Below are 19,045 nucleotides of genomic sequence, written 5' to 3'. Positions count from 1 at the left end.
TTTGGTGTTGTCGTCTTTCTCTTCTGTGGGGAGTGCTCGCATATCAGGCTAGTGTTGATAAATTTAGCGTTGATGCGTATGGTCATGAGGAGCTCATTGATGCACCTATAGCTCAAGACTTCTGGCCTAAGTCTGGCTCCAATGACAAAGCCGCACCCAAATAAGCGCTGTTGGTTTTCGTGGTAGCAGTCACCATAGTAAATATCGCACTTTTTCATCGTCTTTTAACCTGGCCCATCCCATTGTATTTCCTGGATGGTGGTGATGTCTGCTTTATAGCAGTCTAGGGCCTCCGCTAATTCGCCGGCCGCCCGTGGTCTGTTAAGGGACCTAACATTATACGTGCATATCCGAATTTCGTTGTCCTTAATTCGTTTGCGTAGGTTGTCAACAGTAAATCCTGCCGTATCAGTGAACCTCACAACTTTGAGATTCTTACGTGGTCCAGGGAGTCACCCCGACAGTACAACCCTAAACCTGGAGGGCCAGATCTTTAGTATAACTGCAAGGACGGGGAGCCGGTTAAAACCGGCCTGAGCTCCGAATAATTCGTATAGAAGTCCTATAAAGTTTTCACTAAGTAGTTCAACCTTACTGGAACTGTAGACGCCACCGTTGATTCCATCTCGGAAATTCCTTAGCTGCCGCCTGGATAAGGAGAGGTGCCTTAGAGGAAACACCTCTCCACCCCTGTCTCCATTGCTGACCCCAACAACTTTCCACTGGGGTTGGAATCCAATCTCCAGTTGAGGTTTAACTTCAATACAACTTTGTATTAAAAAGAAAATTATAAATAACAAACTTTTGATTTGCTAGTATTCAAAAAGATAAAGATTTGTTCGAACGAGGCACAGTTTTTCAAGTTGTTAAAGTGCAAGCTAGGTGCCAATTATAGCTATCATTCGTTTTCATAATTGAACATTTTCTTTCGAGTTTAAAAGATTTAAATTTGTAATGTTTAGCGTCCAAATGAAGCTGATCAGTTGTAGAATTATTTCATTAGTTCTTTTAGTTCATTTTTAATTTTTCAATGATACAATAGCTTTCAATGAACAGCTGATTGTTGATTTTAGATTTCGAAGCATAGTCGTTCCACTGAAAGCGTCCCCTTTTTCTTTGTGTTGCCATCAATCAGTGTTACTTTCAATGATAGCTATAACCTTCTTTTCAAAAAAAATCGAACGACTGGTTTCAATGATGATGATGGTCTTTTAATAATTTGATATTGAAGCACTTTTGTATATAGTTCCCTTTTAAACAATGTTCGTACTTCTCAATTGTCAAAAAATGACTGCCGCTTCAGAAGTGGCAGCTTCCCAAATAGCAGGCTATTCAAAAGAAATATCTTATTGAAAACCCTTTGGCTTTTTAAAAATATTCGACCAATCGTTTCCCTCCTTACAGAATAGAGATTCTCACTTTAACGTTCGAAATATTTGCTTTGAGAGTTCTTTCAAAATCCAGACTAAAAATGTGTGTTTTGCTAAAAGTGTGTTATTTTTTGGCAAAAACCAATTAATTAAACGATTAATCAAACATAACATAAATCCAAAATACAAACAAATAATGTACTCTACGCAGAACAATGTATTGTACATAGTTTATTTATATTCATTATTATGTACACACAGTTTTTGTATGCATGTAATTATGTATATATCGTTTTACATTCGCATAACATGTGGTTTTTCTAAATGGGTATTTGAGTTATCAACATTTTCGTGGCAGTGGAATGGAATTGAAAATTGTGTTTATTTTGTTGTATTTTTGGTTTTCGATTGCGTAATTCATTAAAATGGAAAACATAAACAAAACACAACACAAAAGTAAACACAAACCTGACCTTGGCCTCTCAGTCTCAGTCTCACTGACAGCCACAGTCTTAGGCTACTTATAAACTTGGAATGGAATTTCAATTAATTATCAATACGACTACATATACTCGTAGCATGTGTGGTGTACCTAAAGTGTACGACTACAGTGTATTTTTGGATAATTATAATACACACTACATAAAAGGGAGTTTATAATGTGGAGGCTAAATAAAATTGTGGATTAAATGAGACGTGTAATTGTTGAATGAGTGCAATTATTGTGTCCAAAAAATGGATAGTTTTTTTTTCTAAACAGCATTATTTGGCCAATTATGATTTAATAGATAGTTCTTTGACTATATTTAATTCAAGTGTAAACATAGTGTAATACGATAGTGCCCTGTAATTTAAAAGCAGAATGAACCTAATTTTAATAATATGAAGCTTTGAAACCTATTTATTATGAAACTGGAAAAATACACGCCTTTTGTAGGGGTGTTTATTTTCGGAGTTATAGGAATTGCAAACATTAAATTACGAGACATAATTATAATAGTTCCTTTTTAAATCATAGGCTGTTTTCGACACATCCCACTCAAAATCTTGACAGAAAGTTAATATCATATAAAGTTGGGTAATATTTAAAGTGTCAGTCCTTGTTTTTTAAAAAGATATGGGCTGATATCCCATTTAATGTCTTAAGAGGACATTCCCTTTTCCATATAGAAAGAAACATCGGAGAAATAAGAACTTTAACATATGTTTTAGTAATTTTTTAAACTTTATTAACTAACAAATTTCAAATAGCAGAGTAGTCCACGTTTTTGACAGAGTCTTGAAACGGTCGGAGACTAATTGTGGGAACTATATAAATCGCAATTTTCAATTTAAACCAAAAATGAACCACGGAAATTTTAAAATCTGAAAATTTAGACAAAATATTTGAATTAAAGTAGTACCCAGAGGTCTTGGGTTCGATTTCTGCCTATGCTATCCAATTTTTTTTAAAATCTGAAAATTTAGACAAAATATTTGAATTAAAGTAGTACCCAGAGGTCTTGGGTTCGATTTCTGCCTATGCTATCCAATTTTTTTTCAAGGGTACTGCCTCTTTCGAGGAATTGACAAATGCTCCAAGAGTATCTCTTGTCATTAAAAGCGCTTTCTCAAATTAACTGTTCGGATTCGGTTTTAAACTGTAGGTCCCCTCCATCCCTGACAATAGTACTCGTACACAGGAATGGTTGAGAGTTGAAAGCCACTAGGCCCTAGTTCTCAACGAACTCTTGCGCCATCCAATTTATTTAGTTTTATTTAAATTAAAAAAGTAAATTTTTTAAACTTTATTTGTTAAAAATCGTAGTTTTTTAAGAAGTAGTTCAAGTAGAGATTAGAGAAGTATTTCATTCAGAATAAAATAAAATTAGGTTTAAGTAAACAGGCTAAGAACTTTTTTAGTTATCTTTTTCGCAAAATATAAAAACATGGCTCACTAGTAAACTCTGAAAGTTTAAATACTACTAGTGTTCAAAAACATGTACATTTTGACACACAAAACAACATATGCCTTTAAACAGGTTTCTCAAATAAAAAGCAGTGCTCTCAAATGCAAAAAGTTTCAACAGGCGTAATTGTTATCTTCATTTAACCTCTTATCTTTCGTGCCGCCAGAAGGAGTGCCGTGCGTGACCGACTGAATCCGTGTCTATGCCGAAATACTTCGAATTTCAGGCTTAAGCTTTACACACATTATCTTGAATAGTTTTCTAACCGATTAAGCAAAAGAAGACTAGTTTTGAAACCTTTTTAAGGATAATTTCTTTTCAAGTTGTGAACTCAGGACTGTTGAACTATTTAATTTTCCACTTTGTTTGCAATTTTCAGGAGTTGAAAACTAAAATGAAGCTAGTATGCGACTAGTGCCTGTTTATACTTTTCAAATTTTTCTTATTTAAGAACTTGGGGGTGTGCAATCAAAAAAAGAAGTTTAAACAAAGATTAGAGAAGTTCAATCAATAAAATACCATTTTTGGTAAGTATTTGATATATGTTAAGAAACACTGGTACACAATTTTAAACAACCCATTGTTAAGGGCTTAGAATGTTACTAAGTAGCAATTCTCTAAATATTTAGTAATTTACTAGCGACACTAAAATGTTGAACTTTTTACTTTTATTAAAAAAATTTGCATCCGAACATGTTTAAACAGTGACAGTTCGTAAAAAAAAAACAAAGCACGCCAACACAAACGGACCTATTAATTAGAAATGTCAGACACTCGAGGGTCAAAATCAAACCAACAATCTTATTTTGTTTATACTGAAGCCCATGGTTTGTAATTGGGTTTTGAATGTTTACATATTCAACAAAGAATCTATATATTATTATGTCAAATGTAAACCAAGTGTATAGTTCTCTACCGACTCAAATTATAGAAAAACACAGAAACTCTTACAAGTCAAATTGGTGAGAATATTTTTCTAGGATAATGACAGGTGTCATATATATTTACGCATTTTCTTAAAGTTAAGGTAGACATTCCATGTTTTTAATATTAGCAAATTATTAAAAGATAGTAAGATGCTAAGAAAATGTTTGCCAAAAATGGCTTAATGTCATAAAATTTTGCCCCATTACGTCTATAGGATGTAAGAACCTTGAATTTTCTTTGTTTCCAAGACATTTAAGTCAAAATTCACTTTTCATTACTGTCTTGGTATTCATTTTGGACTAGTTTTTTATTTTTTTCTAATAAATCTGTTAATAAGATTTTTCTAAAGGTTTTAAAAAATATTAAAAACAAAAATTAAGTATAAATGTAAAAAATTAGAGTTAATAGTGCTAAATTTTAAACGATTTAGTAAAACGATAAAGCCATTTTTGAGCAATTTACCAAGCTAAAAAGATAATTTAAATAAATTTAAACGATTTTAACATCTTACTATCACTTAACAATTTGCTAAAGTTTCAATCACGGAATAGCTACTTTAACTTTTAGCAATTTACTCAATCCTTAAGACATCTGTAAAATTATTCTTACAATTGCAGTGGATGGAATGGTTGGGAATTCAAATAAATAGGTCCGTTTATGTGTATTTGCTTTCTTTATTTTCACAAACTGTCACTTTTAGACTTGGAGGCTCTGCTTTAAATGAATGACAATTAGCAATTTACGAAAAGAAAGCTTTAACAATTGCTTTACATTTACCAAGGCACTCAGAATTGTTAAAGCAAATTAATTATTAGTAAATTGTCAAAACCTTAACAATATTTTTCTTAAAATTTTGCGCCATTATATTGTATACTTATCATGGAATAATTTTAAAGTCAATATTTTCATGGATTTTCTAGCAAAAATGTTAACACTTTTTAAAAATATAATATAATAAATTGAACAGACCAAATGTAAGAAGACCATTATACTTGGTTTGTACTCCAACGATGGCAGCTACACCATATTTTATAGAATTGTTGCCAACTTCATTGGAAATATAAAAATAACCGCAGCCAACTTCAAGTAAAAGGACGAAGACGAAGGAATTCAAATTCGAAAAGCCAACGGCCATTGATGCCATTAATATATATTTGTAAAAAAACTAAATTTTAAATAAAAAAAATCAAATAAACTTGTTATGCAAATAAACTTGTTATATTATAAAAAGATACTCAATATTTTCTTTTGTTGCCAAGATATTAGATTCCAAAATGAACTTGAAACGTCGAGAAATGTCAACATTTTCAATTCGACAACCTAGACCGCTTACAATAACTTCCAATGGAAAGTTAAAAAAGAATCAAATTCTGCTCAATTGGTCTATTAAGGCTGTTGTTGAAGTTGCAAATAGAGTCAGAGTTTAATTGGGGGACCAATTTTTTCACTCACTTCGAATAATTTTGTATGTAAGTATATTTTGTGCTAATTCAACTCTACTTACGTCTACAAGCATTTAAATATCTAACTTCTAAGTGTAAGGATTGCGTGTGAAGAACAAATTTGTTTAAAATCTACATACTAGTATAATTTTGTTAATTAACATAAGAAACATGTTTTTTTTTTAAGTTAATTCAGTTAGCGCTGATTGCGATAATTGAATAAAATAATATAAAGAACATTTTCTTTGTTGTATATGGCTTTGAGGTTATGTTAATCATATTAACTGTCATTTTATTCAAATTTTTAAAGTAAAGATTGCCAAAATAATGCATAGAAACATAAACGGCTTCAATTATTATTAAATATTAAAACGTGATTACTCGTACCGTTTTCCCATAAAGTTTTTAATTGTTTTTTAAAGAAACATTTTAGAAATCTCGTCTTAAACGGAAACTGTGAATGTGATTGACTTATTTTTGTGTTACCACAAAGAACTATTCATTGAAAAAATACGACACATCTATGAAATATTTATTATTAAATATGTTAACGTTCAAACTAAGAATAAACAAGTGCTAATATTTTTTGTATAAAAGTAATTGTCATAATTGCCATAGAATCAACTTGATACAAACATTAAAATGTATTATTAAGTGAACATTTTACTCTGAAGTTATTAGCAATAGCAATTTAATTTTTTGTATGGTTCAGAGGTTTTCAACACGATTTTGATATTTAGAAAGGATTTTTTAATAGAAATTAATAATTGTCTAAGCTTTTATGCAAAATACGCTATAATGTCGTTTTTACATCAAAGATCGAACAGAGGCTGGGATGCGACCCACACTGATAACTTCTTATCCGTTCCCACCAGTGGATTTTTCAAAAGCTTTAACAAAATATTAATAACAATATTTTGTCAATATCTCTCTTTGTTCCCATATAATTTGAGTAGAAAGCCATTTCTTATTATTTTTTTGTTGTTTTTGTATATTTTCGAGATTTATAAAAAGTCGTCAATTACATTTTCTAAAAAATTAACTAAAAGTAAACAACAATATTTTGCATATGATAAAACAGGATTGATTTCAATATCGTTTTTGGTTCCTTAAATTTTTAGTTCAAAACCAATGTTTGTCAATTTAGAAGCATTTTTTCTTAAATTTTGTATTTCTTATAAAAAAAATATCTATTGGAGTTTTTTTTTCAAACATAATCCTACGTTAACAACAAAATATTGCATAGAATGAACAAAGGTTATAAAATTAAATTAAAGTTAATATCTTTGATCCGTGTTTCCTTACAAGTATTTTATTTAGTATTTTATCTAGAGACCTTGAAACACCGTGAAATGAAACAATTTCCAATTCGACACATCAAACCGAATACAATAACTTCCTATGGGAAGTTAACTACAAATCGACAAACCTATGATTTCTTCAAAATTACTGGCTATAGCAACTATTCTTTCAGTTGTCCTTAAGCTATGCACCCGTTTTTAATTTTCCAAAACAAAAATTTGTCACAACAGCACCAATAATATGATAGCTGGCCGTAGATTCCTGAACGACTCACGAAAAGTTATAATCTTGGCAACTGTGCTTGCAAAATTTAAACCATTTTTATTGAAGAGTTCATGCATAGTTCTAGTTTTTTTAATGGCGTAGTTTTTAATTGTCACATGTTAAACGATGACAGTTTTAAAAGTGATATCTGCCCAATTGTTGTACCTATCGCATGATGGTTAGTTCATTGGATTGTCATGCCAGAAGTCTTGCGTTCGACCCCTGCCTGTGCCTTTCTCCAAGAGTAATGCTTGTGATGAAAAGTGCTTTCTCAAATTAGACGTTCACATTCGCTTAATACTGTAGGTCCCCTCCATCCCTGAAAACAGTACTCGCTTTCTTAACATACCACGTGCAGCAGAACAATAAGTAGAAGCCCTAAACTGCCGCAAGGCAGATAATACCGCCATCCAAGAAGTGCGATGGGATGGACCGGGCAAACGCAAACTAAAAGACTGCGATGTATACTACGGCGACTGTTACCGAGAACAAAGACAGCGTCTATTTGGGTGTGGATTTGTTGTTGGAACTAGACTCAGGCAAAAAGTCTTGAGTTTCAACAATGTGAGCGAGCGCATCACGACAATCCGCGTCAAGGCTAAATTCGCCAACATAAGCCTAATATGCGCGCATGCCCCAACAGAGGAGAAAGATGAAGACACCAAAGACATATTCTTTGAGCTCTTGGATAAGACATATAAGCAGTGCAATGGCTATGACATTAAAATTGTCTTAGGAGATTTTAGTGCCAAGCTAGGAAGAGAAGACATCTTTGGTGAAATAATTGGGAGATACAGCCTGCACGACACTACCTCCGACAACGGATTAAGGCTGGTCGATTTCGCTGCGGGGCGAGACATGCTGGTAGCTAGTACGCAGTTCACGCATCTTAATATCCACAAGGGGACATGGAAATCTCCTGACCAAACAACCGTCAACCAGATTGACCACATTGCGATCGACACTTCTCCACTATCCAGGATATCCGAACATTCCGAGAGGCCAACATTGACTCGGATCACTACCTCGTTGTAGCCACGGTACGGCTACGGATATCCCGATCCAAGCCAAAACAAGGAAGTACTGTGAGAAGATTCGACGTTAGACGGCTACAATCGCTAGAGACTGCCATGTTCTTTTCCCATCGAGTCTCTAATAACCTCTTAAGTAGTTCACTGCTGCTTGCATTAAGCACTGAACACTAGTGGCAACATTGCCTTGCAGCTATCAGAGATGCCGCTTCTGAAGTGCTAGGTTTCACACGGCCACCACAGCGAAACTCCTGGTTTGACGACGAACGCCAGCAAGCGCACGCAGCGAAACAGCAGGCGCTGCACAAAAGTACCAAAGCTGCTCGCGAGCTCTACGAGCAGAAGAGGAGAGAGGAACATGGTTGTAGAACTGCAGTCAATGTTGAGAATATGGAAAGACCACTTCTCCAAATTATATAACGGCGATGACGAAACAAATTCCACTGTTAAGGAGATACAACCACTCAACCTAGGCGACGCAGATTAACAATTCCGCCTACCCATTTTCGACGAAGTGAAGATAGCTATATCTAAACTTAAGTGAAACAAGCATGAAAGAGAGCATGCCCGATGAGTGGAATCTCAGCATAGTGTGCCCGATACATAAGAAAGGAGACCCTCTAAACTGCGCCAACTACAGAGGTATCAGTCTCCTTAACATTGCATATAAGATCCTCTCTGCCGTATTATGTGAACGTCTGATGCCGTTCGTCAACAACCTGATTAGTCCTTATTAGTGTGGCTTCAGACCCGGAAAGTCCACTATCGACCAAATATTCACACTACGGTATAACAGCATCCATAGGGAAGAGCTCTACATAGTAATGTCTAGTTTTGGCATCTCTGTCAAACTTATCCGTTTGTGCAGAATGACGATGGAGAATGCACGCTGCTCTATCAAGGTCGGAAAAGATCTCACCGATGCATTTGTTGTCAAAAAGGTTTTCAACAAGGCGATGCACTGTCATGCGACTTCTTCAACATCGTTCTGGAAAGAATTGTGCAAAACTCAACCGTCAACACTAGAGGCACAATCTTCCAAAGATCCATCCAATTAATCGGATACGCAGATGATATTGACATAATTGGAAGATCAAAGCGTAATGTCAGTGGAGCGTTTTTGAGCATTGCGACGGAAGCGAAGAAGATGGGTTTAGTGGTCAATAAAGGCAAGACCAAGTATATGCTGTCATCAAAAAAGTACATTGAACAACGACGTGTTGGACAAAACGTCAACATGGACAGCTTTAACTTTGAGGTAGTTAAGGACTTTGTCTACCTAGGCACCGCTATAAATACAGACAACGACATCAGCGCTGAAATCAAACGAAGAATAACTCTTGCAAATCACTGCTTCTTTGGAATTGAAAGTAAATTCCTCTCTCGAGCATCTAAGATCACCATCTATAAGACACTCATCATCCCGGTTCTCATTTATGGCGCTGAGGCCTGGACTCTGTCAAACAAAGATCAGAGCGTTTAGAGAAAAATTATTCGGGTTATTTTCGGTCTCGTATGCATAGATGGAGAATGAAGGAGAAGATATAACGACGAACTTTACGGCCTGTAAATCGACACTGACCTAGTTAGCAGAATTAAAGTCCAACGTCTTAGATGGCTGGGCCATGTAGAGCGAATGGAGCGAATGAACGCTCCAGCCCGGAAGGTCTTCGAATCCAATCCCGAGGGACGGCGGCGCAGTAGATGAAGACCGGAAAACCTCAGCCAACTTGCCGTGCGAAATTGGAGACAGCTAGCTAGGGACCAAGCTGGCTGGAGACGCATATTGGTTATGGCTCAGGTCCACCCGGACTGTAGCGCCATATTAAGTAAGTAAGTAAGTTAACTGGCCAAATAGTGGCATACTCAAAATGAATAATACTTTGAATAATGAAAACTCATAGCTTTTATTGGTCAAATGAACCTTACGACATAATTAAAATAAAAGAAAAAAACTACACAAGTTCACTTTGGCATATACGTACTTTTTTCAAGTTCAATTAATAAAAATACCTCAACCAAAAATTCCCTCTCAATTAACTCTCAGAGGCTTCACTCCAAACAGATCTCACAACAAATGCAATTTGTATCCCATAAAAATAATCGATTGGTTTAATTTGTTCTTTTTTTGTTGGTCGATTTTGATTTAAAGTTACATTATGCCCATAACTAGATGTCAATTAATGCTCTTGACCATTAGTTTTGTTTTGTGTTCAAGGAGATCTCGTTGTATTTATATATCCATCTATCTATCTATTTGTCTCATTAGTTATTCTGTCCATATATGTTAATCAAACTAAATGATGTCAGAAACGTGTTTTGGTTTTCTTCATTCATTGTTAAACTATTGAAGCTGACGCATTTATTTAAACGCCATATTCTTAAATTTGTATAATAAATTTATAGGAGAATTATAACAATAAAAAAAAGGTTTTATAAAACTTACATCTTCTACAGATTTCTTCAGGTTATCATTGAGTGCAATAACCCATGATATTAGGAGCTCATTGACAATCACCAAATCGCTATAGAGCCAGCGAAAAACTTGACTTGTCCATGTTACGGAAGTCTATTTGAAAGAGTTAAACAAAATTAACATTTTAAAAACATTAAAGATTAAGATTTTATAAAAAACATACCGTTTCTGGTCCAACAACATTCGCTGGTGGTGGAACAATTCGTTTTTTCCTAGTTTCTGGACCAGTCGAACTTTGACGAACAACACGTTTTCTTAATGGAGCATTTGGTCCACCAACTATGCCAGATCGGCCACGACCTCCTCCAGCTCCGGCACTTAATGGTTTAGAATCCTTTATTTTTTTTTAAATTATATAAATTTGGTTAAAGAACAAGTTTGGTTAATAAAATTTAATATTAAATTTTACCTTAACATCTTTACTAGATAGAATTTCTTTAGGTTCAGATAGTCGTAATTTATCACCATTTACTTTAGCACCAGTTGTAACAACACTATTATTTCGACTATTAACAATTGGTGTTTCCTTATTCATATATTTATTATATAAAAATTTACACAGCCATACTAAGAATAGAGCCAATACGGCCCAAATAAATATGAACATTGCTAATGAGTCCATTGATAAGTCACCGATTCCTTCAAATGAACAAATATAATCATCGATTTGATCAGCTAAGTCCATAATGGAGAACAGTTGACATTATTTCTGCAAATATAAAAAGAAATTTATTAATAATCAATAATATAAACAAAGAAATAAAATAAAATTATTTTAAAAATAAGCGTAAATATTATTTTGTTGATTGAAAAAAATTAGAAATCAGGTTGTGTCTATAATTATCAGTAGTGTAGATTTAAAAAAAAAATATGAATATAAATAAAAATGTTTAAATAAATTGGGTGGCGCAACAGTCCGTTGACAACCAGGGTTTAGTGTCTTACAACTCTCAACCATTCCTACTGTTATCAGGGATGGAGGGGAAATAAAAATCATTTATTTAAAGAAAGTAAGACACAGCTTTTGTTTTCTGGTTTTTGTTTTATTTCAATAAAGACAAGCTTTAGTAATATTCAAGTTCATCACCGCAAGTACCAACTATCAAGTGCTTAAGTTCAAAATTATTTATTACATCATAAATAACATTTAACTATCAATAACCTTTCAAAACTTTTTTCCTTCTTTAATATAGACAAGTTTCTCTCTAAGAACAAAGAATCTGATGCTTAAGCATAAAATTATTTTAGAATTTCTTTAAATACTTTTTTCTGAGTTGCATCATTTATACCTCTCAATTTACGTTGAAATTGAAATCAGTATTACTTAACAAAGTAGTACCCGTGGCATAATGGTTAGTGCGATGGACTGTCAGGTTTTTTTACGGGTACTGCCTCTTGCGAGGAATTGACAAATTCTCCAATTCTTGTCATGAAAAGTGCTTTCTCAAATTTGCCCTTCGGATTTGGCTTAAAACTGTAGGTCCCTTCCAACCCTGACAACAGTATCGCACACAGGAATGGTTGAGAGTTGTCAGTCACTAGGCCTTAGTTCTCAAACGGACTGTTACGCAACCCAATTTATTTATTTTTTTATTACTTAACAAATTGGAAAGGACTTCAAGCATTTCTATAGTACTTGAAGTATTGATCAGCATTTGAAGTACAGTCGATAATGGGTTTCTGTATCCATCAATTAAGTGAAAAGTACTGGTAGCTATTTTTTTAAAGAATCAATACAAAGTACCTGTTGTAAGTACCAAGTACTAATACTTGAAATACTCAAGTACTCAAACGAATCATAATAATCGGATGTCTTTGAAACTAAATAAATTGGTTGTAATTAAATTGAGTAGGTACTCACCAATACGAGTACTTAAAAAAGCTTCAGTACAGGAAGTAGAAGGGTTATTAGAAAGACGAACTAACAAAGGAGCTGGAAAATTTCTTGGAAGTATTGATAGTTCAAAGGAAAAAATCATGGATGTAAATACTTCGAAAATATGATTAAGTTTGATTTGGGAAATATTTAACGGTTCAGAAAAGAAAAATATCTATCCTGAGTATGTAAAGGTCATTTTTCTCCATGTTTTTTTTTTACGTCTCCATGAAATTGTTTTTATCTGACAGAAAGATTAAATGATTTCAGGAAGAAAAACCCCTGCCGTCACGTCTGTCAGACTGAACTTTTTGTTCATTAATGGCGGTATTCGTCCCCAAATATGCCAAAGAAAACAATTTAAAGACTATGGCTCTATAACGTAAGAACGTAGTGACCATTTCCTGAAATTAATCGTTTGTAAAAATTGTTTCTTTTAGTTAATTAATATAGCAATCCTGGTGAGAGTTCATGTTTGCTATACTATACTACATAATTCCAGTTGAGGCAAGAAGAAATTAGTAAACATGTCTCTCTACCATATTTCTTTAAGCACATGGGGCAGTTATTTTATCGGTTGGTCCATTAAACTTACCAAACGATGTTATTTTTCTGGTGATAAAGATTGTTTGGATAGTGGTTTGTGGATTGATATTCCTACAAATGCAGCAATTCTTTCAGCTGACAAAAAAAAATTAGGGTAAGTTTTTATTTTTATTTTGGCCACTGAATTTTATTTAAATGTTGCTTAATTTGGGAATATTTCTTTTTTCAAGACACAAAAATATTCCAGGTAACTTTAAATTATAACATTAACTCAATTTCACACAAGCTCCAAGTGAATCAGATAATTGTCAAAAACTAATAAAGTTAACTAAAAAAACCATGAAGTTAATTGGATCGAAAGGTTTTGAAAATGCGTTTTCAAGTTATCTCTAAAGTTATTTCCATTTTGATTTCAATGGGTCAATTTTTTAATCTTTTTCGATATTTTTTTAAAAAATTCCAAAAATCCGTTTCCCAACTGCAGCCAGACCTTCAGTTGCATTTAATTCATAATTCATTTTAACTTATACAAATGTCGAACACATAGACCTTTTTTAATAATATTTTTTAAGAGGTTTATTTTAAAAACAGTTAAATTTCCGTTGTCACTTCATAAGAAACTTAAATCAAACAATTCAACCTTATTACTTGATGCACTTCTAGGAATGCTCCTCAGTTTACCCTTGAGCTCAATGTGGAACTAACAGTAAATTTATAGAGAAGAGATCCTTTTTTAAGCCCACTACACGAATATGCAGTGATTTGATTGATTCAATAATTCCCTACTACTGTTTACACAATAAAAAACAATTCTCATCCGTATCTTTCATAAAATGCTATCCATCTTTCCTAATTGCACGCACTTTGTTTGAAGTTATGACAGTATTTATTTTTTGAGCTTATTTATATACCCTTAGCGGCCATACCTCATACAGCTCACACAGCTGAGCTCTTTAACATTTCTCATCTCAACAACTGAACTAACGATCAGAAACTTTGTTTGGCTTACTGGTCACTTCACTTAAACTTGCCTGCACCCTGTCATTTGTTGTATCAATTTCAAAGGTTTAAGACATTTATTTCTACATTTTTAAGCCTGGGGTAACGAATCACTCCGTTTGGGCGGTAAGGATTAATCTATTTAAGCTTTGACCATTTTCTATTCACAAACGAAAATCTCTTTCAGCCATTTTATTTAAACTAAAACAGCTTATAAACTAAAAATGATAAACTTTACACGAATCTTTTGAAGGATAGGACTAAGTAAAAATCATATGGATGCACCACCTATGTCTCAACCTACGACAAACCCAAACCCAAATATTTATTGAAAAAAAAAATGTGTTTCATGATTTTTATCCAAGATCACACTAGTAATCATTTTGATTGTGTCTATTTTAAAATCTTCGTAACAATAACAACTGAAATGACAATAAGAACTGTCAAATGTCAAAGTGGAATGATGCTTTTTGTGTGTGTATAGGTACATTTTATTTTCTATTTAAAATCAAAGGGCAAAACATTGGTTTATGGTTTTAAAGTAATAAATGTTAATTTTTGATAATTACCAATTAAATTATACATTAATTGGTTTTCCAAATTGATTCTGACATTCTTAATGGTAACTCAAAATTAAAATCTAGCACAAATCTTGGACCAGATGGATTTCCATCTCTGGTTCTGAGGCAATGTCAATTCACATTAGTGTTTCCACTTCTAATAATTTTTAATAAATCTCTTTGTACTGGCATATTTCTTGATTAGTGGAAGTTCTCATATATAGGTCCTATTTACAAAGCTGGTCTAAAAAATCTTGTAACAAATTACCGCGCTATAACTAAGCTCTCTGCAATACCTAAATTATTTGAGCTTATAGTAAAAGATCGTTTGTATTTTAGTATAAAAGAGCATATTTGCGTTGAACAACATGGGTATATGTCAGTCAAGTCTACTTCAACAAATCTCATGCTTTATTGTAAATATGTCGTCGATTCATTAGAATCTGGTTATCAGGTAGATATTATCTACACAGACTTTATAAAAGTATTTGATTCTATGTGTCATGAAATTATTCTAGCTAAACTTCGAGCTTTTGGCATTCACGGATTGCTTCTGAAATGGATTTCCAGCTACCTTCATAAAAGAACACAATGTTTGAAATTGTAGAAATTCTTCTCTAATATTATACAAGCTACATCAGGAGTTCCTCAAGGTAGCCATCTAGGACCACTTCTTGTCAATATATTTGTTAATGATATCCCCTCTGTTCTTAAAAATGCATCTTGTTTGATGTATGCTGATGACATGAATTTTTTTTCTTTGTATAAAAAATAGAATTGATCAGCAAAATCTTCAAAATTATTTAAATGTTTTATCTGATTGGTGTGATAGAAATATCCTTCCATTGAATATCACTTATCTTAGTTCCCATGATCCACAACTAACATATGTTCAACCAGATTCTTGATCGCAAATCTGAGAATCGTGATCTTAGAGTCATTTTTGATCCGAAGTTGTCTTTTTCGTTACATATAGATTATGTAATTGCAAGGGCTAATTCAATGCTTGGTTTCGTCAAGTGAAACTGCAACGAGTTTTCTAACCCTTATGCTCTGAAATTAGTGTACTTGTCATTAGTTCGTCCGATCCTTAAGTATTGTTCAATTGTTTGGTGTCCTTCTACTTCCATTGCGATAACTCGAGTTCAAAAGGCTTTCACAAGATTTGTTGTTAGGCAAATGAAATGGAGAATTGATACTCCTTCATATCCGTCAAGATGTGCTTTGATTGGGCTTGATTCTTTACAAAAAAGGCGTTCTGTTCAATGTGTACTGTTTGTCCATGATGTATTTTCATAACGTATCAAATGCCCACAAATCATTTATAATTTTGAAATCTATATTCCGAGAGAAAATTGCGTCTTCGTCATTTCTTTAACAATCCTAAACAAAGATATAATTATGGTTGCAACGAACCATTTTCTAGATGCATACAATTTTTCAACACTATATGTAATGAACTTGATTGCAAAGCATTTTATAAATTAGCTTTAAGTATTTAATTATATTTTTATATCAAAATTGTCAGTAATCTGTAAGATTTATATCCGTAGATGAATAAATAAATAAACAAATAAATACATTTCTGGTTACACCCTTTTACTAATCACCAAACTGTCATTGTCAATTTAGTCAGCAAGCTCAACATTTTCATGATAGTAAAGTACACAAATAAGCAACGTCTGCTAACATTCCCTACCGATATTTGGCGTCGGTGATCACAACTTTAAAAGCCTGAACTGAAATTGTTGTCATCATTCTCGCCCTAGTAGACAGGTATACACAAATTTAATGCGAAAATTTAAGTCTACATATTCGTTGTGTAATGTTGGTGTGTCAATGGGACAACGGGTTATTCGAAGTGTCAAAAATATCGCTGCCTTTCAGGCGAATGCAAAAATCAATCCACATCAGTCAATTCCACGGCGTTTTCAAGAATTGAATCGCTCACATCATTATGACGCATTTTGCGCAAGGTTTTTGGTTTACACCCATAAAAGATCAAGCTAAATCAAGAATTGAAAGCGATAGCCGATTTAGATTAAGATATGTTATCTGTCTTCATTTAATTTATTTGGTGATGCAAAGCTTTGAGAAAATTTGTATTATGTTTTAAAAATTTGATTTCGAATTTAGCTTTCTGATCAAACCAAAACAAAAATGCACACCCGTTGGTTATGATATACCTCATGCTTTACATCTTCATTCATGTTATGTTCCATTTATAAAAGCAAGATATAAACAATATGAGTATACAAAAAAATATAAGTAGAAATTATTATATTAAACAGCTTGTAAAGAATAAAAGTCCCTTGTCTTATAGTTCTGTAGCTTTATAATTGTATGCAAAAAACAAATGACAAGTGTAAGAACTTTACTGAAATACATTTTTTACAATATTTCAGCATATTTAAAATATTGTCAAAGAATTATAATATTTTCATTTTACAGTAAAACGACCTACTTTTCCAGAGAAACTAATTTGCATTTTTTGCGTTTTCAAATTTTTAAACCAAAAGTTGAAAATCAATAAATCATTAATCAAAGAAGTTGAACATTTCATATCATTAGTTAATTTCAAACTTCGAAAACGAGTATATAAATTTGATGATGTATTTTATTTTTTGCTAATTTTACATCTCACTAAAAAAAACGAAATAAGTCTTTAAATAAAACTTGTATTAAGCCAAAGTTCAAAATTTAGTAAAGGGTATTTTTTTAGACGTGTGGCTTTCAAGAAGAAATAAAAAAATGTAAGGTTATATTATAAACAAGAAAGTATGAATGTTTGCAATAATGTTTAATAAATTATTTCTGCCAAATGACTGCGGGGACCTATGTCAGATATAACGTGTCGAATATTCTCTTTCAATGCAGCAACCGTCTCAAACTCATCTGCACTGATATTCAAGTTGCAACATAACCCCATTCAAAATAGTACAGCAATGTTAAATAGCAAGATACTTTCACCAACATTTTCCTTCAACAAATTGATAGTTTTACGCGTTCGGTTTAGCCAACTTTGACTAATTGAATAGAAACAATGGGCTCCAATGAGCCAATCTGAAATGTTACCTCGAGCTTTGTGCTCGCAAGCTCGAGCTCAAAATGTAAGTTAATTAAAATAAACTTCCTTCTCAACGCCCAGTTTGATTACGCTTTGCAAACTCTTAGGTCGCGCATATGACACATTAATCGTTAAATATCGTAAGGTCGGTAAGAAGCGGTTTGAAAGCCTGAACGACCAAACACGTGGTTGCGGTTTTGCTATTAGTCTATTCAATTTATATTGGCATACATTTAAATCAAATAATAATAATAAGATTTAAAATACGTGAGTTCATTAAAATTAACTTTAAATAATAAAGTTTTTAACAATTTTAATAAATTTCTAAATATCTAACCTACTATTATAATATAAAACCTATTAAAAATCAAATTCATTAAAAGCAATACAGGAATCAGTAATTGTACTATGAAAAGGAACATGTACAAAATTACCATACTATACTATACTATTGGGTGGCGCAACAGTCCGTTGTGAACCAGGGCCTAGTGACTTACAACTCTCAACCATTCCTGTGTGCGAGTAATGTTGTCAGGAATGGAGGGGACCTACAGTTTATATGCCGAATCCGAACGGCTAATTTTTGAGAAAACACTTTTCATGACAAGATTTACTCTTGAAGGATTTGTCAATTCCTCGCAAGAGGCAGTACCCGCGCATATTAATTTTTTTTTTTTTTTTAATTAAGGTGGCACAGGCAGGGATTGAACCCAAGACCCCTTGCATGACAGTCCAACGCACTAACCATCATGCCACGGGTACTACACAAAAAAAAAATTACCATATCTATGTTAAAATTCAAAACTCAAAAGCAAAGAGTGTCAAATATAGCTTTCTTCTCAGCACTAAAGGTTTTAAATTAATTAAGATATACATGGTCTCATAAAATGGAATATCTGAGTTTCTAAAAACCTTATGTAAATTTGATAAACCTTTTCTGAGCTTTTTCAAACCTAAAGATGCTTCTAGAAATAAACCTCAACATCGCCTTAGCTCTAGAAATTTTAAAATTGTATGACCAAGAACAGTAAAATCTTTTTTTCTCGTTAACGTTTGTAATAGATAACTGTCAAGTTTGTAATTGAAACTAAATGGATCAGTATCTTTAAACTTGTAACAACAATGCATTTTTGAAATTTGAGATATAAACCATTTATAGTACACCAGTTAACAATGCAGTTAATATCAGTTTGAATGTTACTGGCATCTTACAGAGATCTTACACAACTAAATGAG

At 33.0% G+C, this 19,045-nt stretch overlaps 1 protein-coding gene across 19 annotated transcripts in view; it reads right to left on the bottom strand.

Annotated features, from left to right (window-relative positions):
• The window catches only part of LOC129941823 (uncharacterized), a 110,379-nt gene that overhangs the window by 26,799 nt on the left and 64,535 nt on the right, over positions 1-19,045 (bottom strand). For 15 of the 19 annotated variants that reach the window (XR_008780933.1, XR_008780932.1, XM_056050558.1 and 12 more), the window contains exons 2-4: positions 11,171-11,470; positions 10,925-11,095; positions 10,732-10,854 (exon numbers count right to left, since the gene is read on the bottom strand). Coding sequence is in view for 17 of the 19 variants with exons in the window: in XM_056050558.1 (XP_055906533.1) it covers positions 10,732-10,854; positions 10,925-11,095; positions 11,171-11,446 (570 nt within the window). In the remaining 2 variants the exon portion in view is untranslated. The remainder of the gene's footprint in view (positions 1-10,731; positions 10,855-10,924; positions 11,096-11,170; positions 11,471-19,045) is intronic. The other 4 variants (XM_056050568.1, XM_056050565.1, XM_056050567.1 and 1 more) reach the window with 1 other exon arrangement.

This window comes from Eupeodes corollae, chromosome 1 (genome assembly GCF_945859685.1).
Source record: "Eupeodes corollae chromosome 1, idEupCoro1.1, whole genome shotgun sequence".
Lineage (NCBI taxonomy): Eukaryota > Metazoa > Arthropoda > Insecta > Diptera > Syrphidae > Eupeodes > Eupeodes corollae.
This window is presented reverse-complemented; position numbering and strand designations above follow the sequence as displayed.